General features: G+C 42.1%; 2 protein-coding genes across 3 annotated transcripts in view; one reads left to right on the top strand and one right to left on the bottom strand.

The window, feature by feature from the left end:
- sec24a (SEC24 homolog A, COPII coat complex component) overlaps window positions 1-10,658 on the bottom strand; it is a 25,649-nt gene extending 14,991 nt beyond the window's left edge. The window contains exons 1-7 of the mRNA XM_078286391.1: window positions 10,331-10,658; window positions 7,064-7,666; window positions 3,957-4,037; window positions 3,798-3,896; window positions 2,280-2,342; window positions 1,571-1,740; window positions 368-555 (exon numbers count right to left, since the gene is read on the bottom strand). Of these exons, the coding sequence (XP_078142517.1) occupies window positions 368-555; window positions 1,571-1,740; window positions 2,280-2,342; window positions 3,798-3,896; window positions 3,957-4,037; window positions 7,064-7,666; window positions 10,331-10,391 (1,265 nt within the window). The 5' untranslated portion in view covers window positions 10,392-10,658. The remainder of the gene's footprint in view (window positions 1-367; window positions 556-1,570; window positions 1,741-2,279; window positions 2,343-3,797; window positions 3,897-3,956; window positions 4,038-7,063; window positions 7,667-10,330) is intronic.
- sar1b (secretion associated, Ras related GTPase 1B) lies at window positions 9,884-21,647 on the top strand. 2 transcript variants are annotated; one of them, XM_078286390.1, is made up of 7 exons: window positions 9,884-9,906; window positions 14,206-14,281; window positions 16,282-16,401; window positions 17,347-17,412; window positions 17,890-17,993; window positions 18,639-18,770; window positions 19,795-21,647. In XM_078286390.1, the coding sequence occupies exons 2-7, from the start codon at window positions 14,224-14,226 to the stop codon at window positions 19,909-19,911; spliced, it is 597 nt and encodes a 198-aa protein (XP_078142516.1). In that variant the 5' UTR covers window positions 9,884-9,906; window positions 14,206-14,223; the 3' UTR covers window positions 19,912-21,647. The 2 variants fall into 2 exon arrangements, with proteins under 2 accessions (XP_078142516.1, XP_071758462.1); XM_071902361.2 differs by lacking the exon at window positions 9,884-9,906 and adding an exon at window positions 11,226-11,381.
- Window positions 21,648-21,856: the final 209 nt, after the last annotated feature.

Raw genomic sequence — 21,856 nt, forward strand, 5'->3', positions numbered from 1 at the left:
TTGTACAATAGTTTAGAATGTAAAAATGCCCCCGAATACAGTTAGTTTTAACATTCTTAAAAATAGCTTTCACATTCAAAAATTAATTTCACAGAAATTCACACCAAATCTACTATATCTCGGTATAAAAAAAATAAAATCCTAATCAAAATCACAAAAATTACTCTATAGTATAATAACAATAACGATGAACAACTTCATTATTAGTAATATTATTTTCAGATGTAATAATATAATATTCAAAACAAAATTAAGAGTTAACGCATAACAACCACAATAATACTAATATTACTAAAATAATAGTGATAAAACATGAACAAATAAAAGACAGAATCAATATAAAGACATGCAGTCCATCCTGACTCACTCTGGGTTGCAGTTGATCTTCTGCAGGTCCTGGGGCAGGCAGGGTGTCGGGGCGGAGACGGGGCCAGGCGGCAGCAGGTTCCTCTCCTGCAGCAGGTTCACCACCCGCAGGGCCTCGGGGGTGCTGGACTGGAGGCTCAGAGCGGCCAGGGAGGGACTGAGCTGGGCCGGGCCCGGGCCACCAGGAGGCTGGGAAAGGGGGGAAGAGTCAGCCGGGGAGTAGGGGCACAGGTGCTACTTGGTGGACCCATTTACCAAAGTGTCTTACAAACTTGTGAGAGCCGCAATATTTAGCATGGGTGACCCTGGCAGTGCTATTGCTATGTAATGAGGGTAGGATTTGACCGATATAGATATCTGCTAATATTCAATATCTTAAAATTTGACCAATGATGCCAAAAGATCACACAGATTCACTGTTTACCCCAGAATTGTATTCTTGGCAAGGTGGAAAAGCCTCTGAATAAGTTAGACCAAGGGATGGTGAACTTTTCCATTTACACAGATATTAATGAAATTGCTTTTGGGGTCAACAGCTCCTTAAGGGCAGGCTGACCCACTGCACCTATTCAATGATGAGGGGAAACTCTGGGAAACTCATTACCGTCTTTAAAAAGGAAAATTTACAAAAAAACATAACTGAACATTTAAATTAATACATAAGAAGTGCAAACAAAATAAAATTTCACTACAGATTTTACAGATGTAGCTGTGGTCAGGGAGGAAACTCCATCGTATCGGTGGTTGACAACACTGGCTGGCTGATATCTGATGTGTAATAAAAGGCCAATATCGGGCTATATGTAATAAAAGCTGTATCGGCAAACTGATACATTGATATAACTGTATAAAAAAGGATCATATGCAGGCGTGAATGCAGGCATCAAGGCATCAGTTCACTAGTTGAATTTCAGTAAGCTGTGAAAGCTTATTATAGCTGCCAACTTTGTCTATTCAAATTATTCTGGTCTGCTTTGCCTCGGTGAATAATGCACACCAGCTCCTTATAAAAAAAGCAGCAACTTTAGATTTCTCTAGAGGCCTGTATAGACTAAAGGGTTTTGCATGTGTGCTAAAAGAAAAGGCAAATGCATGACAGAAGTAGCAGAGCATGTCGCTCCACAAACAAAGAGACCCGGCACACTGTTTATGCAAAATGCTCCAACAGTACAGTGTCAGAGCGCTGCTGTGTGATCCAGCTCACCTGCTGGTACGGCTGAGGTGCTTGGGTGTAAGGCTGCGTGGCGGCCTGCATTGCAGGGTGCATGGGGGGGGCGCCGGCGCTGGGGGGCGCCGAGGTGTTCTGGTACCCGGGGGGGAGGGAGGGGTAGTGGCCCAAGTGCCGGCCGGGGGGGCCAGGCTGGGGCGGGCCAGCTAGAACGGAGACAGGAACAGAAACTAACTTAGAGTCATATCAGTAGGAAGAAAAACGAATCAAAGCTGTTCAGTAGACAAAGCATTGATTATTAGTAGGGTTCCTTATCAAAAAGAAATTCTGAATCCATAAGGAAATAAAAGAATTGTGATTGATAACAGCATGCCATGGCTTTGGGATGCTCCACTCCTCGATTAGTTATATTTTTGTGAAGACAAATCTCTGCTATAGGTGCTGATTTTTCAGTGTTAAAAAAAAAGCACTAAAGAAGGAATTTACTGTGCTCATTTTAAAAAGGGAAGGAAAATACAGGTGTTTATTGCAAACCCTTAATTTCCTCCAGTAATTAGCATAAGAATTGGTATTGACACCTGAAATTGAATCAATGAGCAGAACCAGAGACAATGTCCATTTACCAATACACAGCATCTGCTTTAACTGTCCCTTGTGCCATTAAACCAAACCCTAATGAGTGAGTCTAGACTTTACATGCGGTCAGTGTCAAAGCAATTCAATACGTGACAGAACCCGGCCTTACCCATTTTGTTGTCAACATGATTGTAGCTGTTTGGGGCTTGAGGGCCATTGCCAGCCACAGGTCCTGTGTCAGTGTAAACAGACGTGATATGAATAATTTCAGCGGCACAACCCGTTACGCTACTTCCATCACAGTGTGCTAACCACAGACAATGGAGATGGAAGGAATTAAGCTACAAGAAATGTGACAGAAATGGATACAAAGGGGTACTAATACACTATCGACAGCGCTGGAAAAAACTTGGAGAAAAAGGTCATGATGGAAAGTGGTGTAGGTTGTATCGAAGGACTAGATTATCTAGACACATGAAACATCTAGTTCTTTGGCAGCTATAAGTATATTTATGGGACATATGTGAGATGTGGTGAGAATGAACGAGAGAGAGAGAGAGAGGTGATCAAACTACAAACAAGAAATAGACCTAAGAAGGGATGCACTGATACTGAGGAATAACCAGGCAAAAATAGGATATATAATTAATGTCTCATAACATAAACCACAAGTAACATTTCAGAAATCAAAGCAAAGCCGCTTGATTTCCTGCCTTTTACACACATAGAACTATATAGAAGTTCTCCACCAGAAAAACTGATTCTCTCTCAACCATTTTTGTCCAGTGAATTTTGGAACATTCTACATTGTCAAAAGTCATGGACTGCAGCTTGGTATCAGCCAATACTTAAGAGCTTTGTATTTGGAATCAGTTTGAGGGATCAGTGCATCCCTGGACACAATGAACAACAGCACGGAAAGGACAGGATGAGCACCACGGCACTGACATAACAGCTAATAGCTATCGACAGACTCGGCCACACCTGGACATTCAATATCCCCCTCCTGGCAATCGGGCTCAGTGGGGGACAGAGTGCTGTTAACTGCCCCCCCACACTGAGCTGGCATGGAGAGGAAGGAGGGAGGGAGGGAAACAAGCAGGCGATCAGAACAAAAAGGGCTGGTTTGTACATGGACATACTGTCCCTGCCCCAAACTGACACAACACAATGGTTATTACTGATAGCACTCTCACCTTACAATCAGCACAGATCCATAATACATTTGTACTTCAAACATGTGGTATACTTGTTGCAGAAACACATTTCAGCAGGTTTGTATTAACAGTAGGACACACAGGCTTGCTGTCTGAACTGGTTAAACTCTTCACACACTGTGTGATCTGCAATTGGTCTAAAATATCATGTGACTGGTTGTGTAGTCGTTCCAGTTTATTGTCTTTGTTTACATCTTTGTGCTAACATCCCGCAGTCAACTCTTTCAAAATGAATCGTTTGGAGGCTCGGTTTGTTGAGCTTGTTAGAGGTCATCTGCCTCTGTATGATCACTCAACTGGCTCAACTGGTGTGAAATGTAAATAAATTAACAACGCAAAGCTGCAGCAAGTAGCCTATACAAAAATGTGTATGTGGCGTTGAAAGTATACCGCAGCCTTTACAGACCATCACACCTGAGGAGAAAGCAGGTAAACAAAAAGATGCCAAGAGCCAGATTTCAGAAACTTACCATCTGCCTTGGGGGGTGGAGGGGTGGCATTGCCCATGGGGGGGCCAGTGGGGGGCGGGGTGGGTTTCATGGTTGGTGGGGGGCCTGTAGGTGGGAGGCCTGTGGGTGGGAGGCCTGTGGGTGGGAGGCCTGTGGGTGGGAGGCCTGTGGGTGGGAGGCCTGTGGGTGGGGGTCCGTAGGGAGCCCTGCCTGGTTGGTATGTGTTGGGAGCCATGGGATTCATTGGTGGGGGAGCAGTGCCTGGTAAATAACACCAACAACAAAAAAGAACAATCTTAAAACAGTCATTCTAGCGGTAACACAAGTAATATAACTTTCACCAACAACCTCCTATCATCCTAGGTGAAATTTCATTTTTAGTCGCATCATTTAGGCCGGATCACAACCTATCAACATTACTGCATCATGTAAAACAAGACCACTTAGCACGGCTGCTGCATGTCATGTAGAAGCCAGTTAGGAGGCATCGCTAAGTGTCTGTAACACTATAAGCTCTGAGCGGAGGTGAAGACAGCTGGTGGTGCCACTGACCCACAGCTAGCTAATGTCAGAGAACAGCAACAGAGACACATCCACCTCTATGGCCAAACCAACAACAGAGGCAAGGCTGGACTCAAGGGTAAGATCAGGAGTGTCTAGCACTGGAAATCCTATGTTTCATATGGCTTTGGCTTTTATAAAACCTTTTTAAGACAGAACAACTACAGGAATCCTCCAAACCATCATTTACCTACTCCAATTCAGGTTTGTCGTTCATATAGTTGACATACAGTTTTCTGTAAGGTCTTTGTTGTACGTAGCTAGCTGATATCAGCAAGCTGAGACAGATCCACCCCCAACTCTAAAGCCAAAACATTACAAGGCCAGGCTCTGGGTTGAGCTTGACCTGGTGAACTGACTAGAGAGCCGCTTCCCATCCCTGTCCTAACCTTAAAGGGGCCATGTAATAGGAATTCCATTTTTCTTCTATTTATGTAACACCTCTATGTAACACCTCTTTCACCTCTGTGTATTTGGTGCATATGCAAATGCTTTTTGAAATTATACAAAGCCAGTTTGCACAGTTCGCTAAAAATACAGTGTACAAAAACATTACCATGCACTGTAGCAAACTAAATAAATACTGGAGGCTAGGTGAACCTTTTACCTACCTTCTCGTCGTACAACAGCAAGTTAATCCAAGATCTTAGGCTATTTGTAAAATAAACATATTCCTTTGACCATAAGTGAGTAAATCATTTAAATATACCCTGAGGGAAACTTCATCCTAACTCACAAGGCTGGACAAGACTTGACCAAACCTGACAAATTGTCCCCCAACTGAAATGACAGTTGGGGACAATTTGTCAGGTTGGTTATTTATTCTTAGGAATACCTAGCAGTAACAGAAAAGGGTAATTTCCAATTATGAGGAAACAGGAAAAGTGTACAGTGTTTTTAAAGAGGTATGGAGGAACAGACTTCATTAGACTAGTGCATTACACTGGGGCTGCACGATTATGGCTAAAATGAAAATCCTGATTGTTTTGCAACAGATTCTGATAATGATGATGAATATCAATTTTGTGACAACTTTGTGATATGAAGAACAAAATTGAACTTTAACTCATTTTTGCATCTTATATCAGCATTGTGACGTTTTGCAGTGAATATTCCAAATGAAATGTATCAATGAGAAAATATTTTATGATAATTTTAGAAAATAAAATCATCATATATAATTGCACAAAAATGTTCAACTGAGTAATGTGGCCTCTGCTCTAAAAAAAACTCCTATGATGTTTTAAAGTAACATTTCTACAGACAGACAGGAAAATCCCAGTTTCTTTTCAAAATGCAATGGCAAGTCATTCAGATACTGTGTCTGCAAAAAAAAAACGACTAATGATGACTTGCTGGTAATTACACCACCTATTCTCAAGAGCAATCTTCTTTTATTCTGCTCATGTTTGCATGAGTGATAATATGATAATGGACCTGGGTTGTAAATTGCTTGTGGCCATAGACCAATGTAGCCTACGATCACATAACCAAATACCATCCTGCTACTCACTTAACAAGATATCTTCCTTCAGAGAAAGTGTCATTGACTAGTTGACATAAAAAGTCACTGAAATTCTGAGTGCTTCTTTACGTGATTCTTTACGTTTTTGACAAATACTCCTCAATGAAGACAGTTATTGCTAAACTCTCCCCTTCCTCTTGTCACTGAAATCACAGTGTTTCCTCTGTATTAACTCAGTAATGGTTTGCCATCACAACAAGAAATTTGAAATGAAACAACCAGCATAATGTATCCAAATTTTCCATCTAAACCACAATGAGATATAGTCCTAGAATGAATGTGTGCATTCTGCCAACATCACTACAATCAACACTAGAAGCACAACAGGAAGGGACGTGGAATCAAAGCTAAAATTACCCCCCAAACACCACCGCACTGCTACATAGAAATTACAGAGGCAACTATAAAATTCTTGTTTGGCCTTTGTACAAACGGAGAGTAAATTAGTCTCTCTGCCTGGAAGAGAGACAGAGCGAGCAGCCAGCCAACCGTCTCAGCGTGGGAGCAGAGGGCAATGTCCAGCTCCAACACATCACTGCTAGATACGCATATCAGTAGCACATGGCAGCCAATGAAGGACATTAACAGGAAAGAGAAAAGACAAAATAAAAGTGCTATGGAATAGTTATTGTTCCCCATTAAATGAAATTTGGGAGGGGTGGGGCACTATGGGACTGAGATTTTGATGAAACTTGGAGGGTTGATGCATCTTGGCACTGTGTTCTGGCGTTTTAAATGACACAGATAGGGTGGATGTGGCTGCTATAATTAAAGGTCAAAATTTCAAACTCTGAAAGGCCATAAGTCCTAGATCACTGGCCTGACTGGCCGAACCTAGAGGGATGATCCATCTTGTTACTGACTGGCCCAAAGGGGGCCGTCATCGTTCATGGGGGACAACATGTTTCACTTGTTATCATTGGGACGTTGTTTCTTCTTCGTATGATTATTATTTTGATACTGTAGCGTACATTTTTCATTTAACATTCACACTTTCACTACTGTGCTCTTTTGATACTGTTTGTTTACTATAACCTGTTGTGGTTGCCATGTGTGTTTGTCACTGCAAATAAATTTTCCCTACGGGGACAATAAAGCCAGTAAGTATTTTTACTGAATTTGACAGTACATAGGCTGGTAACAGTCTTCTGGCCTATAGTTTTACACACAACCTTGCCCCATGCCCCAGTGGCATTCCTACCTGGCTGTGTGTATCCATGGAGGGAGGTGGGGGGCATCCCCGGCACCAGGGGTTGCGTGGCATTATGGGAGACGGGACCTGGCGGTACGGAGCTGAAAGCTGCTGACGACTGTGGCGGCGCTGGCGAGCTCGGCGGCGGGTTCACGTGATTAGCCATGGGGCCGCGGGGGGGCGTACTCATGGGAGCGGGCGCCCCCATCGGTGGGGGAGCAGTGCTGTACTGCCAGGCAGGAGCCGCGGGCTGCTGCTGGGGGTTTGGGTAGTAGCTGTTAGAAGACACAGCAGGAGGTGGAGGGGTGGCCTGAGCAGGGGGCATCCTGGGACCGGGACTGGGGCTGGCCGACTGAGGGGGTGTGTGGGGCGGTGGACCCCCCATCGGAGGCCTGGTCAACAGGTGCTGGCCGGGAGGAGCCTGGTAGGAACTGACGGGGGGAACAGGTTGGTAGGAGCTGACTGGGGGAACGGGCTGGTATGGCCCAGGGTGGTAGAGTCCAGGGCCAGGGGGCATGGGAGCCTTGGCCTGCATTGGGTTGTATGGAGCTGGGTGAACCATGTAGCCGACCCCCGGTGGCTGCTGCAGCGCTACTGGGTTCTGTGACGGACCTGGAGGACAGAGCAAGAAGAATAAAGGCATGTTAATGTCAGGTCAAAGGTTCATGATAATTAAAGAGGATGGACTGGAATATCGACACACATTTCAACAACTATGTTTGAATAGTGATTAAATATTTACTTTTACCCCAAAAAAAAAACCACACAGCCACTGTTGCTAAAATGTCACCAAAATGCTGACAGATTAAAAAAAAAAATCATCTAAATTTACTTTTCATTGGCCTACTTTTTAAATGATTCAATTTGAAGCTGAGGCACAGGTCAAAAAGTTGAATTTGAAAAGCAGATGGCACAGTAATGGTAGAGGGGGCAGTGAGTGAAATGACTTAAATCCTCCAAATGACCAGTAAACTGACACAGCTCAGGATATAATCTCTTTACCTGGATTTAATGCACCATGAGCTGTCTGTAGTGACAGTGAGTAAGGGGCTCTGAGCCGCGTCTGGCCTACCCTGTCTGAACACAGTAGACAGACACCACAGATGCAAAAGAGTGCTTTGCTTTTTCTAATCAGATATATCAACTTCCCTATGCTGATTAGCATAAGTAGAAACAACTTTCAATTAAGAATACTAGGATTGGATATTGTGCAGATACCAGGCTAAAATGGGGCACTAGCAATTTCCCAAATACCAAGTATCAGTACAAACAGTCTAGCATATCATGCCATATATAAAAGCAAAACAACTTTTTTGCCTTTCGCACATAGATGGATGCAAGATCTTGCCAATAGAAAAAAAAGGATCTCAAATATTTGTTATCCATTGGCCCAAATCAGTAAAACAAATGGATCGGACCGGTACTTCATATGGACCAATACATAAATTATAATACTCTGAACTGGAATCCGCCTTAAATCCACAGCATCAGTGCATCCCTGCTTGCAACCTAGGTGATTACATAATGGCAACAGATTCACTACTATCCACTTAGCCTTGCACTACATAACAGGAGAGCTAGGATAAGTCGATAGAAGGGATTAGAAAACAACTCTTATCCACCTCATATAATCCACCTCAAATCTTTGTCCTTCCTGAGACCAGGGGAAACCTCAAGAACTAAAGCTCCTTGTCAGCCGCAGCTCTCGGCCAATCAAACAGAGACTGGACTGGGACCAGGAAGACCTCACAGTCAATCATAAATCAGCTCATTAAAAGGTAAACCGAAATGAAACGTAAAGGAAAATAGTTCAAAATCAATGGCTAGAAAATCAAGAAACAAGGAGCCAATCAGCATTAGATCAGTCAAAGCCATCAGTGGAAAAGAAGGAAGTTTAAAGACTAATTCATATTAATAAAATCATTTATTATAAACCTGATGACAGGGAAGGTTTGGAACGGTAAGCACTCTGTTAATGTATGTGATTTGTTGGATGCTTATCCAAAACATTTTACAATACAGTTTAGCAGGGGCCCCAGAAGCCTCAGTGGGAATTTAACCCGAAACCCTGACGTTAGTGATATGCATTCTTGGGTTTGTTTCTGTCATCTACCACACTGTTTTCAGATTGATCGGAGCTCAAAGAACAGCTGGATTAAAAGCCTTAAATGACCTGTCTGATTCAAGGGAGATAAGAAAAAGATTAAGGGAGAATGTGGTGAATGAACTATTAGAAGTTCTGACTGGAGTTATCTACAGCTTTGATGAACAACTTGAGGCATTATAAACTCGAGCTTCAATTGCTTCACCCTCAAGGACAAGAAAATGCCTCTACAAGCATCAATAAGAAAAAGCCTTTAGAGACTGCCCACAGTCACACTTTTGTCAGCTGTAAAGTCAGTGAATTCAGATTGTCTCCTTTCCCTTGCATTCTTGGAAACCCAATAGACATGTGTCAGCAGTCTGAAACTGAGGTAGGTTATGGGCTGAGTCTGAAGAAAGTTCTTCGGATCATATCTGGATCATCCCCAATGTGCCACATGTACACTGAACGTAGGATACAAACACGCCAGGACTCCTTAGCCTGCTGGAAATCCGTATTGCACAACAGTGAGGGAACATAATAATCTTAACTATGTGATTACTCACTGACAACCAAAGTGCCCACGAAAAACCCTCAGCAGGCAAATGTCACGGGACCCAAGCCAAAGCTGGATAGATGTTTAGACATGACAGGAAAAGTTCCCTCAGTTGAATGCGGGGTAACAGAGTAGCTAACGGGATGAACTTAGTATCAGCTAACGTTGTGCTAATTGGGTATTGGTGGGGCCACCTAATACCTGGCGTTAACGGTAATTATCCTCGCTATCAATGCATCGTTTTGCCAACCTGTTGGTTTGTCATCTTGACAAGCGAAAGTTCTCGCTAGCTAGTTGGATAGCAATGTAGCTAGCGTTAGCTTTTCGACCGCCCCTCTGTCCTCACTGACTACTGCCTTGGCCGTGCCTTAACGTCACTAGCATCTTAAGCTAATTATCAGTAGCTAAAGATTTAGCTGACATAAACTAACTATACCTGACATACCAATCTTACTTGGTAACGTTAACCAACGACGTTAATAAGATAGTCAGTTAGCAAATGGACATGTAGACAGCTCAATCAGAGCCAACTGTTGCTAGTGTGTTAGCTTATTACTAGCTAATTTAACTGGCTAACGTTACCTACCTAACGTTAGCTCAGCCAGGTACGAATTGATGTGAATTTACTATTGCTCACCATTCGCGTATGTCTGTCCTCCTCCTGCCCCATTCTGAGAGTTGAACCCCGTAGTTGACATCTTGAAATAGACACCGTGATCTAATTTTGAGATGCCTGGTTGGCGAATAGCTAGCTGCGTCTTTAGCTAACTAGCTGGCTGGCGCGGGTTAACGTAACCTGGCGACGCGATGAGATGTTCGATTAAACAGCGACTATATCGCCGTCTCGTACTTTCTTAAAAGTTAATTAACTGACTTGTTGACTATCACAGGACCATGGCTAGAGCCGATCCCCGTTCAACTACCTACGGGTGTAGGCCTTGTCAAGATAATCGTGTGAGACACTTCTGTTCTTCCACAGGAAGTTGGGATCACCCAGCAGGATCAACGTAAACCCCGTCGGGCATGCGCAGTGTGTACACGTGGCATTTCCTCTTGTGCTCTGGAATTTCAGTGTACTGGAAACAAATATGAGTGAATGGAATCCCCGATTTGTAATGTCTGTGCCATTTCTTTTTTAGCATTTTCTTGTGTCATCAGTTGTGGCTGAACCAGTAAAATCTACACTAATATACACATAAGTGGGCTTAATGAACATCAGAATAATGATCAACAGCAGAGCAAACTGAATATAAGTGACGGTGTAGAAAAGATCATTCACATGACTTTTCATGATAGACAGCAAAATGTCATAATCCATCAAGTTGGAAATAATGATTAATGTACTTCAGATGGTCCGTCATATATTTTAACCAGTCTATCCCAGTAAAATATTTTAGCGAAAAGTGCCAGTTAATATTAGTGTGGTATTTCCAAAATGAAACGCGTACCACCGTCTCAATTCATTTTTGTTCACCTACCGGAAAGATGATTGTGAAACATAAACAGGAAGCGGCTAGGCAGAATTTGGGAGTTGTTGGACAGCCATTGCAGTGTCGTGGCTCAGTCAGTAACAAAACACGAAAGCCGAAGAAGACCTGAATTTGCAGGCTGTCTTTTGACTGGGGGACCAACTTTCATGGTTATAAAGGCGAACACACTTAGTGAATTCATCTACACGTAACTAACGGGTAAGTTTTCGGATAAATTATCTCACAAAAGATCGGAAAAGAGTGCGTGTGAAAGCTCGGCATCTCTGTTAGCTTATGCGGTTAGCAAGTTATCATGGCTGCTAACGATGCTACGCTAGCATTGCTAACACCAAGTTGGCTAACTCGATAGCTAACAGGAAGCCTCAAACTGTATATAAACTGGAGCTAGCTCGCTGATATGTTTTTTTACATTTATATCTGCGAATGAGAGAAAATGTGCTCTCGTTTTCACTAGTTCCCGATGTTGTGAGCGCCATCGTTAAGTATTTTCTAGCTAGCGGCTGGCTAGCTAATGTAGCTACCCCTTTTCTCCCATCGCTACTGGAGCCTGTTGATGCAACGTCGCCTCCTGGAGAACATGACACGTAGCTACTGGCTTCCAGCTAGCCAACCTGTTAGCCGGCCTCACCCTAACATTAAGAGATAAACATTAAACTTCCATGTTTTACTATGATCTCACCATCATCATTCAGAAAATTTGACATTTTAGATTTTCAGCCAGTGCGGAATGTGCTGGCGATCATCAATGTAATGTCGTTGCTAGGTTAAAGGTTAGCTAGCTAACGTTGAATGTGATTATTATAACAAGACTGGTTTGACAGCCGGATCGAACCGCATCCATTCCTTTTATTTTTTCACATACACATCTTTATTTGATCTCTTTAGGGTAGTTTGGTACTTTTGTTTTGAAATTATTATTGGTTCACATTACTTGGCTGAAATAATGGAATACGTAGAATCTATGTCTCTTTGGAAAACATGGAACCCCACTATTCAGATTATCTTAATTTGTTATTAAATGTTTTAGATGTAATTGTGTAATGGTTCCTTATTATTACAATATCTGCATAAGTACGTTATTTTCAAATGTCCCTCAATAACAAACTATAACAAGCTGTTTGCTTCAGAGATTGAATTCAAAGGTAGAGTGCTTTGGAAAACTAGCAGTGATTGAACTGACTACTGCATGTTAATGAGGGCAAACAGTCAGAACCTACAGCTTAGGTGATGTTTGAATTAACAAATGCAGCTCCTGTCTTCCCCTCTGTGGACTTTTGTTACCTGAGGTAATTGTCCTAAACCTGACTGACAGATATTTGTGTTGTGGAGGCCTAAGTGTTAGTCAGTTATATCTGAAGGCATTACTAGCGTGACCACCTTCATTTAACAACAACCTCATATCCTTTAAAACTGGTCTTTGTTGCTGTCTGAGGGTGAACATTTTCACTGCCACGGGGTGATAGGGTTATGGTTGTGTGTGAGCTATGTATGCGCCTGTATTTTACTGTGGTTGTTGTAGGTTTTCTGTCAAACCGTTTCACCGGCATCCACAGCTGTATCACACCACACGTGGGAGCCTCGGCTTCCAGTGCCAACCCACAGTGTCGTAGCAGCCAGCTGGTGCGGGCGGAGGGAGCAAAGGGGACTGGAGCGTAGCTGCTGCTGACGTGTAGTTCAGCTGTATTTGCATGGTCTTGACCTTTGGCTACCATATACTTTAGCCCTGGAGTTGTTTGCATGTTATGCAACGAGGGCTACAGGTCGGCCCCGGCTTACCTTGTTCTGATGCCACTCTAACTGTCACAGAGATGGAGAAGCGGCGATAGTGTGTGTCTACTATGGCAAACATATTGGTGTCGTGGAAAAAAATCTTTCCTGTATCCAAAAGCCTCTCCTATGATCACAGAGGAAGTTTCTTTTCCCTCTGCCTTTATTTTTTTTCTTCTCCTTTTTCACAGACAAGAGACACTTATGTCTGAAACGTTTGATCACATGTCTCTCGGATGAGTGAAAAAGAAGCTTGAAAGTGAATGAGAAGAGAGCGTTTCCACACAGAAGCACCAAGCTGTTACATCTAGCTAGACAGCAGGCTGTTGATTTAATGTGGCTAGAACAGGCCCTGTTTCAATTCCATTTTGTTTTGATTGAAACACAATCTGGTTAGGTTATCTTGAAAGCTTGGGTCTAGTCAGGATAATAGGCTGCACTCTCAAGGCCCTCGCAGATAGGCTTTGTCGAACAAAACGTATGTCTTGGCTCAGTTGGCTATTAAGAATCTGTCAGACTGTGTGTGATCATTGCTCTGAACCGCCTGTCGTTCTGTGCAAAGAGTCCTACGGGAACAAGATAATCATGTGCTGTAGAAACCCAGCCATTGACTGTCATTGTTCTTATCACAAGTGGCTCAAATCTCTGATAGGTTGAAGCAGATTGCTTCTCCTCACAACTGAGTGCCATCACGTTTATGAGGTCTGTGGAGAGCGGCGCTGATTGGGCCTTACTGATTTCCCTGTGTTCTGTAGTCTGATACTTAAACATGTCATTTTGTTCTCTCAGTCTCTTAGGGTTTCCAGGAACATTCAGCAGTAGGCCATAGGCAAGTAACAATATATTATCAAACATGAGGGATATCTAGTCGTTATTTAGGCCTAGATTGTGTAGCTGAAAAAAATATTGTGATATCAGTCATCGTCAGATCTGGATATCAATAGAGTGAACAATTACAAGTGGCTGTTGAAATCCCACCATTAAGACCATATAAAGTAGCCTCACCGAAACACGTTTGATAATGGGCTAATTTGTCTTAATTTTTACTTGATTCCCAAGATTTTGAACCCCGCTATTAGGTATACGTCACATCATGTCACAAGATAGGTTTATCCTCACAGCCAAAATAAAATGTCCCGGCTGACGTTCATTATTATCATTGTTTTGTTTAAGTGTTTGTCCCTGTGTTTGGTCTTCTGTGTGAATTCATGTCTTCTTACCTCTGTTTTTTTTGTTGTTTTGTTTTGTTTCTCAGGATTCAACAGCTCCGGATATGTCATTCATATTTGATTGGATTTATAGTGGTTTCAGTAGCGTACTGCAGTTTCTAGGTGAGTACTGGTGACCAGACACACTAACACACAATTAACATAATTTCACTGTTTAGAGCTGTAAATAGGTGATTGCATACAAGGCTGACAGCTTTGTTATTTAAGTGGAAATTGTAGAACCTATGTCTAACCAGAATGGTGGAACCGTACAAAGCTTTTGCTAAAGTTATTATGTAACTCTGTGGGTGAGGTTGTAATTCTAGAGGCCTTTATGTGAGTATATCCTGATTAATGTCTTCAGTGATCACAAGAACAGCTTTAATTGTTACAACTGCTGGTCTCTCCTACATCTTGCCCGGGTGTTCAGTGAAAAGGTGGGCCGATAGTGTTGTGCACAATAGTAGGCTTTGTTCCTAGAAACCCATGTTGTCCCTCTTGTGGTAGAAGGCAGTAAGGAGCAGAGTTTCTACAGGTGTTGGTTTACTTTGTGCCTCACTGCCAAGCTAATCTGAAACACAAATACCCAGATAAAGAGGCAGGCACCACTCCTTAAAGGCTGATGCACACTACTAGATTTCATGGAAACAAACAAACAGCTAAAGCCCTTGTCAAGATGAGGGTATTTCAGCAGTACCTTAAACACATGCTGTTTACAAAAGTATGCTAGAAAATAAGCAAAGATGTCACAAGAGAGTTTTTGGCCTGTTTCCAGTCTGGTCCATTTGGATAAAAGAAGCACAATGGTGCAATCAACTGTGGTCACCATTCCTTTAAATGCTTCTGTATAGTTTGAAATGGCTCTGTATAGCTGATTGGTTAGAGCACTAATGCTGCCGGGCTTATGGGTTCGATTCCCACTGGGGCCACCCATGCTACAGATGTATGCACTCATGTTACTGCAAAGTGCCACGGCTAAAAGCATCGACCAAATGACATATGCTGTGTGGATACGAAAAGGCACCCAAAGGAAATTCCTCTGAGAAACGTGACATCGTATGATTTTTCACTCCAGTCTTCTAAATTGGTCTGTGACGGACTGATCGGGTTGAAATGTGGTGGAAAATCTCGTAGTGTCTACCAGCCACTCTCCTCCCCAGAGTCTCCCGCTCTAGTTTCTGTGTCAGCGCTGCTGTAGTGAAGTGGTTGCTCCTGCTCACCCTGTCAGACAGGTAGTGTGGTGCTGTTGTGCTGTTGTGCAATTCAACATAAATATACTGGTATCATTACACTGACTCAGAGAATAGGGAATGCGTTACGTAGCCCAGTCATGACTTGTGACCTCATTCTAGATACAGGGGAGAAAAGAAGTTGAGGAAGAAGTGGGTTTGGGTTACTGTTTCCTCTGTATTCGTTCAGCCAGTAAAATGAAAATAACAGTAAAATCTAGTCAAATTACCCCTTAAAGCAAAAAGTGCTTAAAAAGCTTAAAAGTGTTTAAAATTAATGGTTTTATTGTGATAAACATTTTACTACTATAACCCTAACTGTGACCAAAAGATGACATGAAATCAAAAGTAAAACATACTTCCAAGCACCCGTCCTACATAAAATTACAGATAAAAACTTTTTTCCCCCCTCATTACGCACAATAAAGAATGCAAGAGCGTAAGTTGATTTTGGGGAGGGTGGCTCATTATTTTTCATTTTCTTCAATGTTCATACAGTGTAATTATAGTGATTGGCTGTGTCACTAGGTGGTGCGCGCCAGCTGTGTTTTTCATCTCGCATAAAAGGATCTATTTATACGTTTGTGAAGATCCTGTGCATGCCTGAGAACAAGTCTCAGCGTGACAACTTTTTATTGTCAAGTGTCACCTTTTTTACTGAGTCGATTGATTGACTGATTGATTATAGGTTCAAAACCACAATTCGTAAACCCTGACAGCCTTGAGACTTATTCATTTCCATATCAGACTGAGCACCTGTTTCCACATGCGGTGACATTTTCTTGTGTGCGCAGGTTCCAAAGACTGAGTGTTGATGTATAATGCGATACGACCCATCTGAAAAGATGGATCGTTTTCAAGCTTGAGTTCTCACGTTTTCTGGCTTCGTTTCAGGACTGTACAAGAAATCCGGCAAGTTAGTATTTCTTGGCCTGGACAATGCTGGCAAGACGACGCTACTGCACATGCTCAAAGATGACAGATTGGGACAGCATGTGCCCACTTTACATCCGAGTGAGTCGGTGCTACACTTACACACTCACACACACACAAGCACACCCAGCCGTGCAAATAAATGCAGGCAGATTTGGACAGATTCCTAGACACTTCTCGATTTGCCATGGTTTAATAACTCTCAAGCAAACTACTGTTGAATTGGTATGAAAAGGCCATTTTTAGTTTGCTGAAGCTGAATTATATTTCTATGTACCTATTATTAGATTATTATTATGTATTCAGTCCAATAACTCAGACCTAGATTGGTAGCTTTTTCCTAATTTGGCACACATGGTCATCGTGACTCAACCTGGACACAAAGAATGGTACTGATTGGCCCACAGGGGGCGCTATAGTAAGGCTCAGTCTGCCACACCGTTAGTCAAAGAGATGTGAAACATGGCACACATGTATCTGCACATGCTGAACATTTTTCCCTCCAGGACCCATAATGACGGCCATACTTTTTTTGCCGCCATTTTGGATTATTTTAAAAACCTTTTAAAAATCTTCCTCTCATTAACCACAGGTCAGAATGACACAAAATTTGTCAAGTAAATTCATTTGGTGTGTCTTTACTTGGCTAAAGTACCAGTTTAAAAACAACTAATCCTCTTGGAATTCAACAGGTTGGTCAGAAACATAATTTTAAAGATACCTACCAAGCCACATATTCATATGCTGAGATTTGAAGAAAACACAGCCAGTTGAACTTCTGTTGTGTTGTGATAACAAAGACTCCAGTACCCACAATGCATTGCAGGGCAATAGGGGCACTTTGCCACTGCTTCACAGGGGCTTGAACTAAGGCCTTCTGATTGAACAATCACTAATCACTGCACCACCCTGCTGATCACACGTGACTGAATATAGTAAACTCCTGCACACTGTTGACTTGTGAGCTGCTTGACTTTTCAGATGAGTTTTGAGCTTTAACCGTAACTGTTTTTTTTTCTCCACCAGCCTCGGAAGAGCTGACGATTGCTGGCATGACCTTCACCACCTTCGATCTTGGAGGCCACGCACAAGGTATGTGTGTGTGTGTGTGTGTGTGTGTGTGTGTGTGTTTTGTATTCATAATGTGTATGTGTTCAGGATGCTGTGATACCACTTGTTCACTGCTGATATGATCCGTTTAGTGTCACTGAATAATAATGATTGAGATAACTTTTCGTTCACCAGAGGAAATGTGTGGGTTAGGAAAAGTAAATCATGCAGCACAGAAGGGGAATTCTCCCTTATCAACAGCCTTTGCTTACTATCAGGCTAATATGAGATACCGTGATCAGTGTCCAAAGTGTATTCAAAGTGTGTGTGCGCATGCGTGCATTTATGTGTGTGACGTAAGGAGAGGGTTAGTTAGTTTTGTTGTTGCATGTGTCACAGCAGCACAATGCAAAACCATCTAACTGTTGTTTTTGTTTCTCTCTCTCTCTGTGTGTGTGTGTGTGTGTGTGTGTGTGTGTGTGTGTGTGTGTGTGTGTGTGTGTGTGTTTGTTCACCCAGCCCGCAGAGTGTGGAAAAACTACCTCCCCGCCATCAACGGTATCGTCTTCCTTGTGGACTGTGCGGATCACCCCAGATTGGCCGAATCAAAAACAGAACTTGATGTAAGTACCTGCCTGACCGCTATCACACAACAGAGCTTTTTGGGGTTTTTTTGATAGGGTGCAGAACTCCCCTAACATTCAAATCACAAAGTACGGGTCTAATCGGTGTTTACCACATCAGGAAAGTTGAGATAATGGTAGTTAAGTTGGTGTCACAGAAAAAGTACACTAAATTAACTTTCAAACATTTCTCTGTGATTGTCTTAATTTTCTCCTACTGATGGTTTTGTACTATTGGAGAAACCCCGCCCCTCCAAGCAGGTTGTACACAAAGTTACTTAAAGTTAATTAAAAATGTCGTATCCAACTAGCCTTTAAAGGACAATATCGGCGTGATTTTGAGTCTTTCTTTACTCATATTTTTTACATTTTCCATCCCTTTAATGTTAATTGTGACCGTTTTTACATGTATGCACCAGGATTAAAGATATTTTTAAATCAGTTTTGCCAAACCTCTGAGGCTTATTGGTTGGTAAAGGCCAACCTCGGCACGTTCACGCCTGTTCTCTGGACTTGTCGAAAGTCATTCTGGGAAATGTAGGAAATAACTGACTCAAGTCGAAGTAGACAAGGCAGGTTGAAGAAGAGTGACAACCTCTGGCTGTATGGTTTGGCCAGAAAGTAACTCCTCCTCTGTCCTCTCAGGCACTAATGACAGACGAGACCATTGGAAACGTGCCTATCCTGATCCTGGGTAATAAGATCGACAGACCAGAAGCCATCAGCGAGGAGAAGCTGAGGGAGATATTTGGATTGTATGGACAGACAACAGGCAAGGTGAGGAGAGACGGCGCTCATCTGTCACCCAGTCCACTACTAACCCCCCCCAGATCGTGTTAGAAAGCACTTTTCCTTATAGTGATGTTTCACCGGGGTAGAACATTTCCAATTTTTAGTATCTGTACCTCAAAGCATTCACAAATGGCCATCTACAGAAATTGGCCACTATGGGGACCTGTAGTCAGCACTACTTACTTTCATTTTTAAAACCTACTCCTAAGTATTGTAAGTCTAACAAAACATCTTGTACAAACAAGATAAGATGAAACTCATGATTCCTGTGGGGAAATGAGATGAAACGGGAAACTTCAAAATTGACTTCAAATTGTTTATGCTTTACACTTAACTGTATGGCAAAGCAGAGTCTGTAGCATTGCAGTAGACATTAGACTAGAACATTGTTTTTTAAAGACTGCATCAGAACCCAAAGGTGGATTATGGGAAGATGGGTCCCCAACCCAAAATATTCTGGAAACACAGATCTTGTTACATTGTCAAAGTGGACTCAAGTCCCTGCAATCCAGGTTGGATAAAATACTGTTAGCTGGTTGGTTTGTTGCCTAAAACACAGTACTTTTTTATTTTTATTTTTTTAATGTGTACACCCACGTGAAAAATAATTAAAAAAAAAAAAAAGTTTTGGCTTACAGTAGGTGCAGTAATTGTTTTTTTTTTTCTTTTTCTTAACACTTTACTTCTGACACTGACCACAATAAAGGTTATAATAGTCAAAATCTGATGACTAAATTCTCATCTTTAGCTTTTTCACACTTTTAGTCTCTTTCTTCCTTACTGGATTTAGAGCGTCTTGGACTTTGTGCATACAGCAGAATTTACTTTTTTCTCACTGGAGGTTTTTTTAATCTTAGAGATAGTATCTCAGCGTTCTACAGATTTGTTTCCTGTTCCTAACCTAAGAACTTCCCTACTTGTTCTTAATCCACAACAGCACCAAGTGTTACTTCTGTCTCCCTTCTTCACCTGTTTGCTAAGTGAAAGAAACTGATTTTTTTCCCCCCAGGGCAACATTGCCATGAAGGAGCTGAACACGAGACCACTGGAGGTGTTCATGTGCAGCGTGCTGAAGAGGCAGGGCTACGGAGAGGGCTTCCGCTGGCTCTCCCAGTACATCGACTAACGCAGCCACGCCCAGCACCGCCGCCGCCACCACCACCACCATCAGGGGGCGCTCGACCCGACCACCCAGGCGCCCGCCGCTGCCACCAGTACCACCATACTCAGCCCCATGTTTGGTTAAATAAGTCTGCCTCCACCGTCAGAGAAACCAGTACAACTTGATCCCAATAGACTTTTATTGGTCGAACATTTTGGTACCACACTTACAAGCATACATACATACATACTTACATAAATACATACATACTTACATACGCACATACGCTCATTTCTATCTCTCTCTCTCTTTCTTTTTCTAAGAGAGTAACATAGCATCGGTTCCACAGCAGAGGTGTTCAAATTCAGACGGATGAATCTTTTCTATATCGTTTCCTGCCTTCTCCCCCTCCCATTTTGCCATCTGTTGAGTGTGACGATAAATGCATTATAACTGTAAATCTGTACATGATTCTATTGGTATACCAACGACTCCCGACCCCCCCCCCCCCCCCCCCCCCCCCTCTCTCTCCCCCCCTCCTTCAACACATTTCAAGCGATGAGAGAGAGCGATTATAGTTGTACACGTCGCAATACACTTTTTTAACAGTAAAGAAGACATTCAGCCTAGTATTTAATCACCACGTTTTGGTTTTGTCTTTTCTCACTTTTTTCTTCTTTTTTTTTTTTTTTTTACATGGGTTCAATAGACATAAAACAAGTGTGGCCACGTATACAGCCTTCACCGTAAAGATGTGTGTCTTTGTGGCTGTTGTACCCATTTATTAAAATGGAGCAGTGCATTTATCTCAGTGTATCGGAAATAAGATCCATTTTGTTTTGTCACAGGTGATTTGGAAGTTAGGATACTCTCATTCAGGAACAGGACTTTTCTATCTTGTGGGCACAGTAGCACTGAATGGATCTAAGTCTGTCGGCTCCCTTTTTTAGAGAAGCGTGGGGTGGAGAGAGACCACACATACAGCGAACGGGAGGAGATTTTAATACAAAATAATATTGGCTATAACCGTCTCTCACCCATGTGAGGTTTGATAATGAAATTGCATAGATAGCACAATGATCAGATGATGAAAAGAAAACTATTTAACTGTGAATGAAATTATTGAAAAAATAAAATGGAAAAAAAGCTTGATAATAACATGCAGTAAGAGAGGAAGGAGAAACGAAAACAAAAGTTGGTTGGCAGGTTTGTAACATCTAGTAGTTGTCAATGTTAGAAGTCCATCTTACAGATGAGTCTCCATGCAGCGCAGACCTTTGACAGGTGAATCTAGTGACCAAGTGTAGATAATGGAGGACACACTTCCCCAGCGGGAACAGATAGATAGGCCTAAGACACCTATAAGAAAGGGACCATATATATATGAAATGTACATGAACATCGTACATGGATTTTGTTTTTTTATAAGCGGTGTCCCTTGATCTATGTGCATTACCAGAAACTATTATGCATGCCTTGTTCTTTTGATTTTTAATCACCATTATTCCAGAGAGTACAACATGAGGGAAGAAGATGCCAAAATTTACAATGTTAAGGAATTTGAGAGCTGATTGTCATGTTTTTTTTTTTTAAAGGAAACAATGGAATTGCGCATAATACACACTTTTCTGTTCCTGTCCCTTTATGTCTCTTTTATTCCCTCATGACTACGTGATAAGCTGTTCCGACAAGGGAGGGACTTGCTGTTGTTTGCATCATAAAAAATTGTAATAAATGTTTGCAATGAATAACAGGCTTAACACTGGTCCACAATGAAGACTTTGTTTTTTTGTCATTTTTCTTTGGTTAAATAACTGCGTTCTTCTCTCTCAATCTGACAATTATACCAGAAATATGTCCTTTATACAGTAGTTTGTGTATGTAGCTAATGTACATAGAAGTATGCATATAATAAAGTAAAGAGTGTATAGGTTATGGAAAACAGTTAATTTGTAAGCACTAAAATGTC

The sequence above is a fragment of the Centroberyx gerrardi genome, chromosome 11, assembly GCF_048128805.1.
Source record: "Centroberyx gerrardi isolate f3 chromosome 11, fCenGer3.hap1.cur.20231027, whole genome shotgun sequence".
NCBI classification, from domain to species: domain Eukaryota; kingdom Metazoa; phylum Chordata; class Actinopteri; order Beryciformes; family Berycidae; genus Centroberyx; species Centroberyx gerrardi.